The sequence below is a fragment of the Arvicola amphibius genome, chromosome 9 (assembly GCF_903992535.2).
Source record: "Arvicola amphibius chromosome 9, mArvAmp1.2, whole genome shotgun sequence".
NCBI lineage: Eukaryota > Metazoa > Chordata > Mammalia > Rodentia > Cricetidae > Arvicola > Arvicola amphibius.
In genome coordinates this window covers 31,060,329-31,077,285 of record NC_052055.2, presented here as the reverse complement: position 1 = coordinate 31,077,285, position 16,957 = coordinate 31,060,329, and the positions used below count along the sequence as shown (strand labels likewise).

Here is a 16,957-nt window from a genome sequence, read left to right as displayed (position 1 = left end):
CCTGTGTTCCCAGTACTCATGAGCAAATGAAGGAGCATTGGTGTAAATTTGAGGCCAACCTGGGCTACATAGTGCTAGGACAGCCTGGGCTATAGTTAAAGAATGTGTCTCAAAACCAAATCAAACCAAACCAAAACACACACACACACACACACACACACACACACACACACAGCAAAAGACCTCCAAGTAGACTGGATGAAGTGAGCACAGCTGTAATTCCCGTACTAGCGGAGGCTGGAGAATTAGGAGGTCAAGGCTATCCTCAGCTACATAGTGAGTTTGAGATCAATTTTAGCTTTATGTGATTCTGTCTCAAAAAACTAAGAAAAACTGAAGGTGCGTGGTTGATCGGCAGTTATGATTCACCAGACAAGCTTTAATATATATATAAGTCAATTTTAATAAAGGAAAGGCAAGGGAACTTACAAATCCAAGGTTCCAGCGAGGAGGGCAGGAAAACAAAGAGCAGGCAGGCCGCAGGCCCGCAAGATTTTATAAGTCAATATTAGCCTAAGGGGGACACGCCTAAGAGGGACACGCCTAAGAGGGACACGCCTTTAGACCAAGGGGGACACGCCTTTAAACCAAGGGGGACACGCCTTACAAAACAAGGTTTTGGGCTAGGCTTCCCCTTCAAAAAACAACAACAACAAAGAAAGAAAACATGACTTCCCAAGCATGAGCTGAGCAAAGATGATACCAATAGACATACCAAAGTAGATGGGGAAAAGCTCACAAGGCCTCAATCCTATACAAAGAATTATAGGCAATTAAGAAATGCTAGGAGCAGGAGAGGTGGTCTTCCCTAGGGAAGAGCGTACCAGTTAGTTGTCTGGTGCCAAATGGCCAGCCCTGAAAACATATATACAAATAACACTATGTGGACTAAGCAGGTTATATTTAGAAATATATATATATATATATATATATATATATATGGATGTAATAATGTATATATACACATATATGCATGTAATAGCAGTTAATGGTAAATGAGGCTATGAATTTCAAGTACAGCAGGAGAATGTATGGGAGCGTTTGAAGGAAGGAAAGGAAAGGGAGAATTGTACTTACAGTCTCCAAAAGAATTTAAAAACTACCCACAGCACCAGGATACATGACAATTAAGATTTTGGAAATTTGAATCATACTTTTAGGCTTAGTCCATAAAAATTCTTCCCATAGGTTGCATGCTCTAAGTATTGTGGTGACTGTGCTGATAATAATAGTGATAAGGGGGTAGAGATGGTGCTGGTGGTGGTAACCATGGTGATGGTGGTGATGCTCGTGATGAGGAGGGGATGGTGATGGGTAATGATCATGTTAACAGCGGTGCTGATGATGGTAACCATAGTGATAGTGATGGTAGTGATGATAGTATTGAGATGGGGATGGTGATGATTATGATTATAGCGATGCCGCTGACCGTGGTGATGGTCAGGTAGTGATGGTGACGTCTGTGTTCACTAAGAACTAGCACTATGCCTATCACTGGCCTGTGAACTTCATACTTTTAGGTCGCTGATGGTTTTCGCTGTACCTCCATAATGCATTATCACTATTCTCATTCAGAAGGAAGGGAGGGCTCAAAGCACTCTTTCCAGTGACACACAGCAAAAGATCAAGGTGCCAAGTGAGAAAATGATATTATAACAAATAGTTAGGAGTTCCCCTTATACCACACTCTGTGAAGGTCTTCCATGTATCATCTAGCGGTGTAATCCGGGCATTCTCTGAGGTGGATCTCATTAGTTATTTTTGTCACTTGTAGTGAGGAGCTGCGGGCAGGCCTGCTTTTCATCCTGCCCGGATCCCACACATGATGGAGGAGTGTTTATGTGTTACTTTCATTATTAATAAAGAAAACTGCCTTGGCCCTTTAAGAGAACAGAAAATTAGGTAGGTGGAGTAGACAGAACAGAATTGTGGGAACAAGGAAGTAGAGTGGGGGAGACGCTTCAGGCATTCGCCATAGTGAGTCTCCATGCTTCTCCTCTCCGAGATGGACGCAGGTTAAGATCTCTCCTGGTAAGGCACCCCTCGTGGTGCTATATAAATTACTAAATATGGGTTAAAGCAAGATATGAGTATTAGCCAATAAGAGGCTGAAACTATGGGCCAGGCAGTGTTTTAAAAGAATACAGTTTCCGTGTAATTATTTCGGGTGTAAAGCTAGCCAGTGGCGGGTGGCGGGACGCAGCCCCGCCGCTTCCCACTACACACACACGGCTAGCTTTACACGTGAAATAATTACACGGAAACTGTATTCTTTTAAACACTGCCTGCCCATTAATTTCAGCCTCTTACTCACATCTTGACTAACCCATATCTAATAATCTTTGTAACACCATGAATGGTGTCTTACTGGGAAAGATTCAGCATGTCTGAACTGGCGGCTGGCTCCATTGCATCTCTCCCTCTGAGGAGAGGCATGGCAGTCTGATTAACTTAGGAGAGGTGTGGCATCTGACTGAGCCATCTACCTCACTTCCTTCTTCCTGTTCTGTCTACTCCACCCACCTATGTTCTAACCTATTAGGCCAAGCAGTTTTCTTTATTAATTAACCAATGAAATCATCAGATAGATAGAAGACAATGCCTACATCAGTCGCTGTTGGTAATTTGTTAAGAAAAGTGCTACTGAGTGTCTGTCTGAGTTGCTCCTTCAGGTCCTACAGCCAATACTAGGAGAACAAGGAACATGTACGTGGAGAAAGTGACCACAGAGTTGAGTGTGTGGAGCTACCTGGTCCCCTCCCCCCACTTTCCTTCTACCTTTCTCCCACACCTGTTCTCCATCAACACTCACTTCTTCCTCTGTCTCACCTTCCTGGGAGACCACACACTTTCTCTTTCCCTCAGCCTGGACCTTCAGATCCACTTCTGACTGTGGTTACAGATCTAATCTAGGACCATCATCCACCCTTCTAGTGACGTCTGCCGTTCGTGACTACATTCTGGTTCAGGAGTGATAAACCAGGCTTGGAGAACTCAATTCTGCCTTCCCTCCAGCCCTGTTCACTTATGTTCTCCTAAGGGACCTGAAACTCAGCTGGACATTTTCACCAATAGTCTTTCAAGCCGGGCCTGCTTCTGCCCATGTCATCATGGTTGGCCTGCAACCATATGATAGAAAATTTGAAGAGTGGAAGAAAGCACCGAAATATACTTGTATATTTGCAGTGAAGCTCAGTGACATTTCTTGTGACCTAACTTGTCTTTTCTGCTTCTTTCCCAAGGGAAACCAAGGAGAACGTGGTGCAGAGGGTGAGGTGGGACAGAAAGGTGATCAGGTAAAGCCAATGTCCGTCATAAAGAAGCTTGTATTGTAAGAAAGGCCTCCCTCTCAGCGTGTCCACCCGTTCCACTTCCGTGCCTGCAGAGGAATGTCTGAATCTTGTTTCCTGCTCTCTGTCGTGACCTCTATGCTGACTCTCATCCTGATCCATCTCCCAGTGGTCTGAGGAGCCTTCATCTTTCCATTTTCTCCCTTCTCTCCCCATGATTGCTTCTCCCTCACCCATTCTCCAGTAAACAGCCCTTTATGCCTCCTCCATTTATTGAGCCCTTCTTTTTACACTCATGATATTTTTTGAAATGCTTCATAGCCCTCCTTGAGCCCACCATTGCCTGGTCAGGCTAGCTGGACCCCTCTCCAGATGCATGGGGGGATGACACTAATACCGAAGCCGTCTTCCTCCAATGGATCTGAAGTACTGCTTCCCCACTGTCCCCAGGCAGTAGTGCTGGCTGTTTCTGCACAGCCTTGCTTGGGCAGCTTTAGTGCTTACTAAGTGACTTGTGCATTGTCTCCACTGCCAACGTTTCCTCTTCCTTCTTGTTCCCACTCTCTACCAGCCCTCCCTTTCTGCTTTCACACTGCTTTGCGTCTCACTCCAGTGCTTGTGGTAACTCGTTCCATGCCAGGCACTGCTCCAGAATCTGAGATACAAAACGAGCAAGGGTGAATCCTAACCTCAGGGCATATTGGTGCAGGTGGGTGGAGGTCGAGCCACCAAGTCCATGATCCTCAAGCAACCACATGAGGTCTGTGTTTAAGGTTTCCTCCTCTGTATTTTGGAGAAGCAAAAGTATCTGGGTTATCACACTTGGAATAGCATGCCAGTAACAAACACTCTGTACATTGTACTGAGTATTGTTTATGTTTTCCAGGGGCAGGTTTGGAGAGGTAGGCGAGAGAAAGATTTCCTTGGTATTAGTTTGTATCTTTAGCATTGCCATACAAGACTGAATGTTAGATACTAAGTTGTACATGATAAAGAATGAATGGCTCATTCTGTAACTCACAGGAAACTCCACATGTGAAAGTAGATTATTTCTGTAATATTATCATAGTAGTAATGTCAGAGCTAAATTATTCCAAGCTTGTTCTGTTAAGGAGGTACACACACACACACACACACACACAGAGAGAGAGAGAGAGAGAGAGAGAGAGAGAGAGAGAGAGAGAGAGAGAGAGAGGAGAAAGAAAGCTATAGATATATTTTGATGGATAACAATAAAGTATTTATCTTGAAAGCATGATGTATGGGTTTGATTCCCCAGGGATTATGTTACAAATAAACAAAACAAAGATGGTGTGGTGGCCTCAGTTGTTAATGGTGTAGACAGGTGATCCTTGGGGTTTGCTGGCTAGTCACCCTAACCTTCTTGGCAAATCCCAGGAAAGTGAGAAACTCTGTATCAAAAAAATTAGTGTGCATATCTGCAAGGATGGAAGTATAATAAAAAATAAAATTTCAGGTTCCATCTAGATATAAGATGCAGTCCCTTTTATTTGACCCCTGAGGCACTTCTGGGCATTGTTCGTTGGTCTGTATATGCATGTTCATACATGTATATAAGCTCTCTCTCTCTCTCTCTCTCTCTCTCTCTCTCTCTCTCTCTCTTACACACACACACACACACACACACTTTATATCCATGGTCTTGATAGCCATAGAATAAACAAACCATGACTGCAAATGTTTTTAGGCTTTTGTCCATATCATCATCTCTGAAATAATGTGATAATTCTTCCTTTAGTGTTCCGTTGCAGTAAGTATTACAGGCAGTCCAGAGATAGTTAAAAGTATATGAACAGGTGTGAGCGACTCATAGTTCATTTTGTATAAAGGACTTGAGCACCCCTGAATTCTGGTGTCTTGGGAAGATACCCTGGAACCAAGCCCTGGAGAAGTGGCAACTCTGCAGCATTGCACATGCCCACTTTGTTTTGAGTTCTTCTTTAGTGGGACACTGTATGCATATCTGGAAGGTTGGGAGTATAGTAAAATGATTTTTCAGGTTCCATCTAGATACAAGATACAGTCTCTTTTGTTTTTGTCTATATCCTCAGCTACTTCCATGTGCCTTCCCCCCAACCCAAATGATTTTGAAGTAAATCCTCTTTTAAGACATACTCATTTTTATACATATTGTGATGAACTTTTTTTTTTTTAATTTTTCGAGACAAGGTTTCTCTGTAGCTTTGGATCCTGTCCTAGAAGTCACTCTGTAGACCAGGCTGGCCTCGAACTCACAGACAGAGATCTGCCTGTCTTTGCCTCCTGGGTGCTGGGATTAAAGGCGTGTGCCACCACTGCCCAGCTGGATGAACTTTTTTAAACCTATGGAGTCACTAAGGTTACATGAAAAAGAGACCCTTTGTGCCAGAGTCTTCAACCAGTCTTATCACTTGGCTTTAGAGGCAGACTCATGATTGGTTTCTGAAACTTGTTATTTGTTTCAAGTTGAAAGTTCTTTTTATGAGTCACTTTTGAATAATTGTCTTCTGTGTATTCCTAGGGTCATCCTGGAGTTCCAGGCTTCATGGGCCCACCAGGGAATCCTGGGCCACCAGTAAGTAGACTCTCTAATGACATTTGTCTCATGACTTCGGCATTCAAGGCATGTGTCCATTCTCCATGGAGACTGCATCATACTGGACCTATCTTATTTTAAGGGATGGGATTGCCATTAAAACCTCTAGGGATGACTAGAAGTGAATGGGATGAATATTTAGGGATCTGAGTAGCCTTGAGAGATGGGCTGTTCGGGGTGATTTTGTTCCTGAGGACCCCTGGCAAGGAACAATGAAGCCAGTATTTCAAGGTTATGATCTTGAGTAAATAACTCCTTTACATTGAACTTGAAGATGCCCATATAAGCCTAGATCCTTCCCATTGTTCTGGGATCAATAACTAATAATTACAAATTATTGTTCACTATTATTCTTTCTAACCACTTATTGTTGTTCTCAGACATTTTTGATAATTATAACGTCTGTCTACTATTAATACCATCCAATTTATTGTGCCTTCTAAGCAAATAATTTCCTTGCTTCTGTAGTGACTGTAGCCATGACATTGACACAGGGCCTCAGCATCTTTCTGTTCCTGCAGATTAGTCATGTTGTTTTTCTGCGTGGATCCAATTGCAGTTGCAGCTCTTAGATTCATTGAAGGTAGCCATGACAACAAGTAATGTCAATTACTGTCCCTGCTGAGCCCAGGACCCCAGAGATTTTCATGGATTCTTCATGAAACTCTGTCTCTCAGACTTTGCAAACAAGGCCACTCTGAATGACTCAAAGCCTATTGAAAAGGAACCTGTGCCTAGCAGAAATCAGGATTTTTAGAATAATTTTTAGAATAAAAGATCGTCAGTTTGGATAATGAAGTTAAGCTGGATTTGTTGTTTTATATTTTGTGTACACTGTGTATTTGCGTGTATGTATGTTTGTGCATGTGTGTATATGTAATGTGTCCATGTATATGCATGGAGATGCCCTTAGAATCCAGAAAGGGGACATCAGAGCTCCTCAAACTGGAGTGACAGATAACTGTTGTAGTGATGAGGCGAGCAGGCCGGTCTGGTTTTCATCCCGCCCGGCTCCCGGACACCGGCTAGCTTAAAGCCCGAAATAACAACACACCAACTGTATTCTTTTAAACACTGCCTGGCCCATTAGTTTATAGCCTCCTGACTGGCTAAGTCTCACATTTTGATTAACCCATTTCTAATAATCTGTGTAGCACCACGAGGTGGTATCTTACTGGAAAGGATTCAGCATGTCTGACCTGGTGGCTGGCTTCATGGCGACTGTCTCAGAGAGGAGAGGCATGACGATTTACTAACTTCCCTTCTTCCCAGCATTCTGTTCTGTCTACTCCACCCACCTAAGGGCTGGCCTATCAAATGGGCCAAGGCAGTTTCTTTATTAACCAATGAAATCAACTCAAACAGAAGACCCTCCCACATCAAACTGTAAGATGTCATGTGGGTGCTGGGAACCAAACCTGTGTCCTCTGCAAGAGCAGAAAGTGCTCTTAACCATTGGTCCACCACCATCTCTTCTGTGCCTGCTTTGTCTCTTTAAATAGCCACTCACATGTAAGAGAGTATAACAGCAATTGGCTTTTCATAGTAAACTTCTACATCAAGTTCATAAAAAAAAAATCATTCATTTCAGAGAATGAAAAGTTGACTTTAAGTCTTCGTTGGGTCCAAAAATCAGGCAAAGTAAATCCTGACAAAGGTGGGACTCCAGTGGCTATTGGGGACAGTCATTAGAACTAAAGAGGAACATATGAGAGACAGGTGGCTTTATTAAAAACAAGTCCATTAGTGAATAATTTCTTGTCACGGTAGTTTAACCTCCAAGTGCACCCATCAGCTGAGGATCACAGAGTTGGGACACAGCCTTAAACCTTCATCCCTTCACCCTGATAGTTCCAAAGCTAGTACATGGCTCTAGTACCTTCCCACCAGAGATCGCTATAACTTAGTGTTCCTAGGCAACCATAAGGCACAGGTCCTGGCTTTGAATACTCATGCTAAATGCTGAGTCCGAGACACAGAGGCCAGAACCATCAGATGCCAGTGGGTCTGTTTCCAGTTGAGCAATGCTTACAGCTTATGTAAATGCTTACTGAGAGGCTGTGTCCTTTATGCCCTGCTTTGTGCTGCAGTACTGGAGGAGCTTAGGTGATGAGTCAGCCCATAGGCTTACTGGCCGGTCCCACAGAAGAAACTCAAGAGCAGAGAAGTCACCAGCCTGGCCATTTATTCATAAGTGCTTATTAGATGGCAGGATCTGTCCAGGGTATCCATGGTCTAGGCTCCAGGTCCTCAGCGCTCTTCCAGCATTTATTTTCTGCCCGCAGCCAGGGCCCTTCCACCAGATAAAACCTTTACCACTTTCCTACTCTGCTTTTGAGTCTAGCTTCACAAAGTCCAGGGCTCAGGGAAAGAAACTTTAGCAAACTTTGTGTAGAAAAATCCAGACTTGAGCCAGGCGGCGGTGGCGCACGCCTTTAATCCCAGCACTCGGGAGGCAGAGGCAGGTGGATCTCTGTGAGTTCAAGACCAGCCTGGTCTACAAGAGCTAGTTCCAGGACAGGCTCTAAAGCTGCAGAGAAACCCTGTCTCGAAAAACCAAAAAAAAAAAAAAAAAAAAAAAAAAAGAAAGAAAAATCCAGACTTGAGAAAGAAACTACACGTAGCTTTGGACTGAATGTGTAGTTTCACCAGTGACCTCATACTCTTTGTTTAAATATCACTGATCTCCCTATAGTTCGTGAATATTATTTGACTTTTTATGTAGCCTAAGAGATGTGGGCAATCGAGCAGCATTCTGCCTTAAGAACTTGCAATCCATGGAAAATCAGTCCTATTTACAGCATCAACTTTCATTGAGGTACAAGGCTATAATATGATTACTTCTCTGTTCCTATAACATGGCTAGCACCTAAAAAATTCACTTCATCTATACATATAAATCAATCAAATGCTGCTGAATAGTTATCAATGCAGTTCTGTGAGAAATTGTTCATGCATGCTTCCATGACTAGTCCATATCTACTGTAGGTCTGGTGCTTGGATGGAAGACAGACATACGATATTAGATGGCCCTTTGTGCAAAGTCCTTGGGATGTTTTTGGTGATGGTAAATTCTTTATGTGTGTTGCCCTTTTCAACCCATCCAACAACATCCAACATGTGGTGGTGGCTTGCTTTTTCTGCATTCCACAAAGGAACTGGGATGTGGAGGGGTAACGTGACTTGCACTGGGTTGCAGAGCTACTCTGTGAAGAGGAAGGATTCTGAGTTTGAGGTTTGGTCTAAGTTAATCTCTTTATCCTGTACTAAACACCTCTTCTGACTCATCTCAGATAACCCTCCCCCCCCCTCCACCAATCTCCCTAAGATGGAGGCTGTTTCCTTACTTTCAGAGAGGCAGGAGCTGAGTTTAGGTCACATGTAGCTCATGAACGCTAGAGAGAGGCAAATGCCTCAGCTCACCTAAAGATTGCTCCCTTCATCCCCCAGCACATTCTGCCCCCACTCCCATCTGATTATTCAAAAATACTGACTGAGTGTACTTCAGGAGCTTCTTCAGCTCCCAGGAAGAGAAGAAATCACATAGTTTGTGTTGTAGGAGGGGTTGGAAAAGAGGAATATAGACTTATAGACTCTAAGCAAATTTAAAGTCAACAAACACTGGGGTATCAGACATTGGCATGTGCTACAGAAAAGAAAAAGCTACAAAAGGAGAAAGATACTATTGTGGTTTATAAGAGGCCAGTGCTTGAACTTCTCAATCTTGCCAGTAGCAAATATCTTAGAAACTGATGCCTGAGTTGAGCCTGTGGGCATGGTGGCAAGGATGAAGGCAGAAGGAACAACACTCCCCAAAGCAGTGGCGGTATAGACTCATGCCCGAGGCCCATCTGTACTGTCTACTCACTTCTCTGGAAACTCTTCCATCTTTTTGAAAGTGTGAAGATATTTTGTTGACTTAGGGATGATTGTCTGGGCAGTGCTTTGCCCCTTCCTGAAATGTGGTTGTTTCCCTGGCCTCACTTCAGCTGCACATGAAACTGGTCTTCTACCTTGTCTTTGTAGGGAGCCGATGGAAATGCAGGCCCTGCAGGCCCACCAGGACTTCAAGGATCCCCGGTAAGTTCAGTGGGAGACTGAATAACCATCCTTGTGTTGACCTTTAGGACTCTTTAGAGCCCTGTGTTTACCAGCTCTGCTCCTGTCCTCTCCTGTGGTAAGCCCACATGTTCTTGAGGCTCTGTTCATTGCCATGGTTTCTTGTAGGGAAAATGCATGACAGATTGCCTTCTGTTAAGTATCTCATTACTTTACCACTAAAACGAATGTTTTGATGAGATGGTCTGGTGACCTGATTCCCTACCGGAAACAAGTTCTACATGTATGTTCCATCTCACCTTGCCAGAGTAGTTTCTGTCCTGAGTAACCCCAGGTGACTGGAAAGGCCCATCTGTGCTGTGGTGTGCTCAGGTGTGTTTCAGGCTGGCCACAGCTCTGTTATCACAATTGTTTCAGAGGAAGGTACAAGTCAGAAAAGAAGGTCATTGCTCAAGGTCCCCAAATCATAGCTGGTATCATTGGTGATTGAACTTAATCTCAAAACCTAGAATTCTTTTCTTTCCATCAAGCTGCTAGAACCAAATCTGGATTTAGTGCTGTAAAGCAAAAACTAAAATACAGGTTGGGAGTCACTATGCCGGCTGAGTACATGCATGACTTTTAAAGATACATCCACTATGTCAATATCCCTTATCCCTTCTGGCCTCTCTCCAGCCATTTCAGTCTTGTAATTTAGGGATGTCTGTTATGCCCCAGTTTCTAGTCCCCAAATGAATTTTTGGAACCGAATTTCTAATGCAAATTACATGAGGGTCTAGTTTGGACCCCACCTCCACCATGCCAATGCAGTGGGTGAGGGAAATGCAGCCCTGAACCTGGGAAAGGAGCAGACTTTTAAAGGGGAAGCGACACAATCAGGTTAGTTCGAGTCCTGTCATCTTGGGATTGGGTGAAGGAGTACATAGGATAAGGCAGTTTCTGAAACCATTGATCAGTTTTTGGGCGCAAAAACCTAACCAAGAGCCATAAATTACTGACAAGGTATCTTCAAGGACAGGATGCCTCCCAAGAACATCTGGACCTCGTTAAATTTTATGGCCCTGTTCCCTATCTTCTTAATTGGCCATTTTTAGGGTATCTATTCAATATCTGCAATGGTGGCACATTTCTGGAGCTAAGATCACCCCCCCCCCCCAGCTCATTATATGGCTTAAGATGAAGTCCCTTCTTTAAAATGGAGTTTGCAAAGTCAGGCCCTCACAAGTCTAGGACCATTATACCCATTTTATGAATAAGGAGAATGAGACTGGAGAAGCAATCAACATTTAACAGATGAGTCAGAGCCAACAGCTGGTTACAGAAAGCTCGACAGCAAAGTCACAAAGAATGAGGTTGGGCTCCTGCTCCTGTGTCTCTGGCAAGTTCATGTGCAGAAGGACCCTTAGGGTACAGTTAGCAACCCTACATCCTTCTTTGCCAGCATGGAAAAACGGTACCCAGTAGACAAAGGCATGTAGAAAATGAATGTCCAGCTTGGGACTTGAGTCAATCTGAAGACATCACTTTGGTGTTCTTTCTACTATTTCACACCAGCTCACCATGGAGCGCAGAGATTGAATAACCAGCAGCCCCATGGCCCTTTGTAGGATCATCCTTCGGTCAATCCGTTTGAAGCAACCAATGCATAAATCCCAGGATAGAAAGCACTGCAGGCAGCTTTTTATTGATTCTCAGACCATAAAAGATTTTCCCAATAAAACTAATGGACTGTTTGCCTGAGGAGAATAAGATACTGAGCCCAGTTGTAACATCATTACATTGCTTTGAATTAAACTCTATTAAATAAGACTTTGATTCTATCATGGGACCCCTTGGTAAGTTATGGGAGCAGTTGGGGCTGCCCACAGTCCTGATAGATTACTCTAAATATTAAATTGAGATATGGTCGAAGTTTTCTTAGGTGAAATGATGTTGGCTGGGTAATGTGGATACACACAGTTCATATAATCCTAAGTATTATCACTGTTTTGAATTAAAACATATGAATGACCTGCCATTATTTTGATATGACATGGAGGGCAGCAGTATGATGTTGAGTCCCCAAATGGCATCTCTTATAAACACTCATATAAACACAATGTCTAAATAGCCTCTCTTTGCTACCAGAAGTGGTTTGAGGGCATAACTTCTCGGAAGCAATATGAGTGGAGAATTTTAGATTCTTGGGGCTTTTCTTGATCTTTTATAGCTGTGTTATAGCTATCTATTTACACAGCAAGGAACTTGTGTTTTCAAAGCCAAGGCTTAATTTGAAAAAAAAATCATTATTTCCTGCCTGATTTCAATTAGTTGCTTAATAAATATTTAAATGCCTTAATTCCATGAGCAAACTTAAGGGGAAATGTCCCGTGTCAGCTCGAAAGAGAGATCACAGAGGTGCCATGATGCAGACTAGACCAGGGTGTTCTGGAAGATTGGTGGGGCTGGCTCTGCATGCTAGAATATATAACCAGAGGCTAGGTAGAGAGTGTCGTCTACTGTGTCTATCTCCTGAACTCTGGGTCAAGTGAGCTGCTTTGTAAATATTAGAGAAGTGTTTGTGATGGCTGGAGAGTCACGAGGCAGAGTCCTCTCTAAACTTGCCTTCTTCACCTGAGAATCAAGTGAATGACTTAGCTCGAGGCTTAGCAAACTTGATCTCTGAAGAAACAAATAGGAAACCTTTCAGACTTCATGAGACACTGTTCTCTGTTGTAGCCAGTGAGCTCAGGTAAGGCAGCATGAGCCGTAGATAGTAGATATGCTGATAGGGAATGGATTTCTCCTCACAAAATTTTATTTACAAGAACAGGCAGAGGACTGGACATTGCTGACCCTCTTCTGGGATCACTATTTTTCCGTTTTAAGGTTCCTGGTACAAGGAACATCTAGAAAGTAGTCCAGAATGAACCATATCAGTACTTAAGATTCCCCAGTGTTAACTGAATGTTTGATAGAGTGGATCCGTACTACTTGCATACATGGTGGTAGATTCTGTAATGGGGGAGGGATGAATGCTGTGGTTCACTGGATTGACTAATTTGCACACATCTGAGAGGCAATGTGTCCAGATCATCCCAAATGTCTTACAGCATAACGCTGTAAAAACACCTCACGACCCCAAATCGAAGTCAACTCAAAGGCATGCCACATTCTCTGTATTATTTTAGACTTACAAGTAACTTTTCCCATGCATATGAAATATGTGACTATTTTGCCAAAGCTTTTAACAATGATAAAAATATAGCACGATCCTTTCTGCACCAAACTCAAGTGTCAGTAAAACAATCGCTCTGTGTCATAAGCATGTGTTGCTGCTATCTTCTTCATGGCTGAGATTTGGCTAAAGCAGCAGCTTATGTACGGTACAAATCTTGCTTGATAAAGAAACTGAGTTTTGGTCCCCTGATGGGGCCATTTTTTAAGATCTGCATTGAAATGTGGAATAAATACCCACTTTTGCTTGTTTTCACTTACATTTTAAAGGTAAAACTCATAACCCTTTAGAGCAGAGGTTCTCAACCTATAGGTCATGACCCTTTGGGGGTCGCGTATCCCTTTCATAAGGGATGTCTAAGACCATCAGAAAGCAAATATATTTACATTATAATTCATAACAGTACTAAAATTGCAGTTATGAAGTAGCAAAGAAAATAATTTTATGGTTTGGGTGACTACAGCATAAGGAACTGCAGTAGAAGGTAGCAGTATTAGGAAGGTTGAGAATTTAGGCTATCCTATTTTATATGATTAGTGGCATCAGAATCTTGCCTTGCAAAGGCACTGGTGGAGATCGGAAAGTCATCAAGAGCCCTACATACTCACGGCAGAGGCACGGAGTGATAGGAAGCTGAGCAGCGTTTTCCGAACAGAGGCCGAAGCCCTGAGGGCAGCTCTAGGCCTTCATGAAGAAAAAGGGAAACAAAATACCAATTGATGCATTTCGGCCAAACAGACTTTCAAGATACCACGTGTCTTTTTCATGGAGGGGATAATGACTTGTCTCTATTTCTGGTTAAAGGTTTGGGAGTCTCTGGGAGAAATACACAATGAAAATATTGAAAGCATGGATCTTTCAGGCCTTCTGGCCAGCCTTCCACTTGTGCTGTTCTGTAGGTGCAGAACACAGCCCTAGGCTGTGCTGTGGGGAAGAACAAATCCTGGGTTGGATCTGGAGCCAAGTCTGGTGAACTCCAAATCTTTCAGATGTCTGATGGTGGATTCCCCGAGTCCCTATTGTAGAGTGGGTCTCTCTGTGCCAGTACTGTGTGAGCATGCTCCGTTTAAGGTGTCACAGCCCTTGCCGGGGGCATAGCCTGTGATGCCAGGAGGCTGCAGGTACAACCTTAGCTTTTAACCATCTCCTCCTAGCTCACGGGCAGCTCCCTGTGAGATTTCTTTCCAGGACAGCCGACCAAAGATTTCATGTTATTTTTATGTCTTGACTCTTTCAGGGCAAAGAAGGCCCTCCTGGTCCCCAAGGCCCATCGGGCATTCCAGGAATCCCAGTAAGTATCACTTTGAAATCTTGTTTCTCATCAGAAAAGTTAGCAAGCACAGATACATTCCCAGCCAGGTGTGGTGGTACACACCTATAGTCCCAGCACTAGGAAGGCGAGGCAGTGTTTAAGACAGGAGATGCTGTCTTAAAATTTTTCCCTCTTCCCTCCCCCCACAAAAAGATTCATCATAATAACATAATGTGGCCACTAGTGGAACTTATGGTATTTTAGAAATTTGGGAGAAAAAATAATCTTGCACCTGGTTATTATGAAGGACATCTAAATTTGAGTGGAGCATGTCATGTCTTAATCTTCTTTTAGGCTAAAACTGAGTAGTTTCTTACTGATTTAAATATTCCATTTTTTCTCTCCTTCTATGGTTATACAAACATATGCATTCCTACATGTATCTCTACACACCCAGACACATAAATGTTTTTGATTTACTGCACTGCTGTTACATATTCATAAAATTCTCATATCATATGTAATGGGTACTGCATTATATGTGATGTTCCCCTGTGGTCTCTTAAAACAATTCTTTCATTTAAAAACATACAATGGGCAGCTTAACATGCAATCAGTTCTCCGGTTCCTCTAGGATGACCCCTAGAGTGGAGTTTAATTGTTCTACTGTAGTTATCAATAAGGTTTTTGATACATGCTACAAAATGACCTCACACAAATGTTTGTTTTCAGCCTTGCAATTTAATACACACCTCAGTAGGATTGAGATCTCCAGTGTATACTAATTGTCTGTCTTAGAAGACCTTCTCTCACGAGATTGAGCTCTTGTGATTAACTGCCCACAGTATCCGCCTCCTGCTCCCCATCGTGCATTCTTTTATTCCAGCCATACTGATAACCTTTTGACTCCTCTGAGGACACACTATAGTCTCTCCTGCCACAGTTGATCCCCTCCAAGCCACAGGGATTTTGCGTGTGCATTTTTGTCTGCCTAGATTGTCCTTTGGTTACCCTTCTTAACTATTTGATGCTTCTCAACTCTCAGGTACTGGGAACGGTACAGCTACACTGACACATACACTGAGCCACATTCTATATCCTATTTTTGTCTTCTGTTTTCCTCATCCTTATATTTATTATGTATATATGTATATGCATGGAGTCATATATGTGTGTGCAAGTACACATACACACATATATGTTGTTACTATTTACTGATTCTGAGCAGACCTAGTATGGTGAGCCTGCCAGGCAGTTTCAGTCCCCCTTGATTGAAACCTTTTGTCTTAATCCCAATCCCTGTCCCGGTATTCCTGCTTCCTTCTCAGCCAGAATGAACTCCTTGTCTCTAGTCTCCGTTCCCTTTATTTCTGAATCTCCACTCTGGCTCTGCTCATACTCCCTTTTTTTTATGTTATTTAATATCTCTAGTTAGGAAATTAATGTTTACTATGTTAGGGGACCTAATTAGAAAGAATAATTGCAAATTGTATTTTGGGTTTCAGTTCCTCTGCCTTAGCTCCCCACACAGCAAAGAGGAATAAAAGAAATGTGGTTGTGGGTGAATAGCTCTTTGAGGTCCCTTCCTACTAACTGTCTAACAACCTTAACCACTGATGGAAGGGGTCTCTTCTAGGCAGCTCTCATGTAAGCCATTATAACTTTAGAAGTTAAGGAGCCTGCTGAGATTCAAATTGTTCTGATTTGATTCTGCCAAGGTAAAGCCAAGTAAAGAAAATCTCCAGTTTGGGTTTTGCACCCAGCCCTTATCACAATACGCTGTGAGACTAGAGGCAGGAAGCCATAGATGTAACTGTGCTGTTTTCTTAAATCGGTCTAGTCGTCGTCTTCCTGGCTCTTCTCCTTCCCGGCCTTTAACACTGAGGTCACAGGTCTCACTTTCCATGAGGACCAACACCAGGGAGTGAAACAACGAGTCTCTCCATTTATCGAGGGCCATCTCCCCATGCCGTTCATGCTGCGTGAAACTCCCTGCATCTGTGGTATTTCATAAAATCTTAGCCCCACAGCACGGACAGTGTGTCTCTGTTACTTTAAAGTGAAGAATCAAAGGTTCACAAGGTTAGGGACTGCCCACGCAAGCCACTCCCAAAAAAGGCAGCTTTCCTGTCTTGGGAAGCCCTGTTTGTTTCTCGGATTACACAGGAAGCCACACAGCACTCTCAAGTCACTGCATGCGGGTACAGGGGGGTCACACCTGAAGTCCCCAGACATTGCTTTTTCTAGCCTGAGTTTGCCGGTTTCCTTCCTTCCTGTGGCCTCTGCCAAGCTATCTGTACAGTTCTCTAAACTCTCTGCCCCATGGCCTCTGTGTGTAGGGAGGAACAATTGAACATTTTAATCGTGCATATTTTTAATTAAAATATTAATTACATCATTTCCCATTCCCTTTTTCCTTCCTACAGTTTTTTGTGCCTTCCGAGAACATGCTTTCAAATTTATGGCCTCTTTTTCTTTAATTTTATCTATATGTGAATAAAAATTTACATATACAAAGTCATACATAAATTTATAAATAATCA

At 42.9% G+C, this 16,957-nt stretch overlaps 1 protein-coding gene across 1 annotated transcript in view; it reads left to right on the top strand.

Moving 5' to 3' along the window:
• Col22a1 (collagen type XXII alpha 1 chain) overlaps positions 1 to 16,957 on the top strand; it is a 223,730-nt gene that overhangs the window by 170,940 nt on the left and 35,833 nt on the right. Inside the window, exons 50-53 of the mRNA XM_038343103.1 lie at positions 3,243 to 3,296; positions 5,812 to 5,865; positions 9,913 to 9,966; positions 14,400 to 14,453. Of these exons, the coding sequence (XP_038199031.1) occupies positions 3,243 to 3,296; positions 5,812 to 5,865; positions 9,913 to 9,966; positions 14,400 to 14,453 (216 nt within the window). The remainder of the gene's footprint in view (positions 1 to 3,242; positions 3,297 to 5,811; positions 5,866 to 9,912; positions 9,967 to 14,399; positions 14,454 to 16,957) is intronic.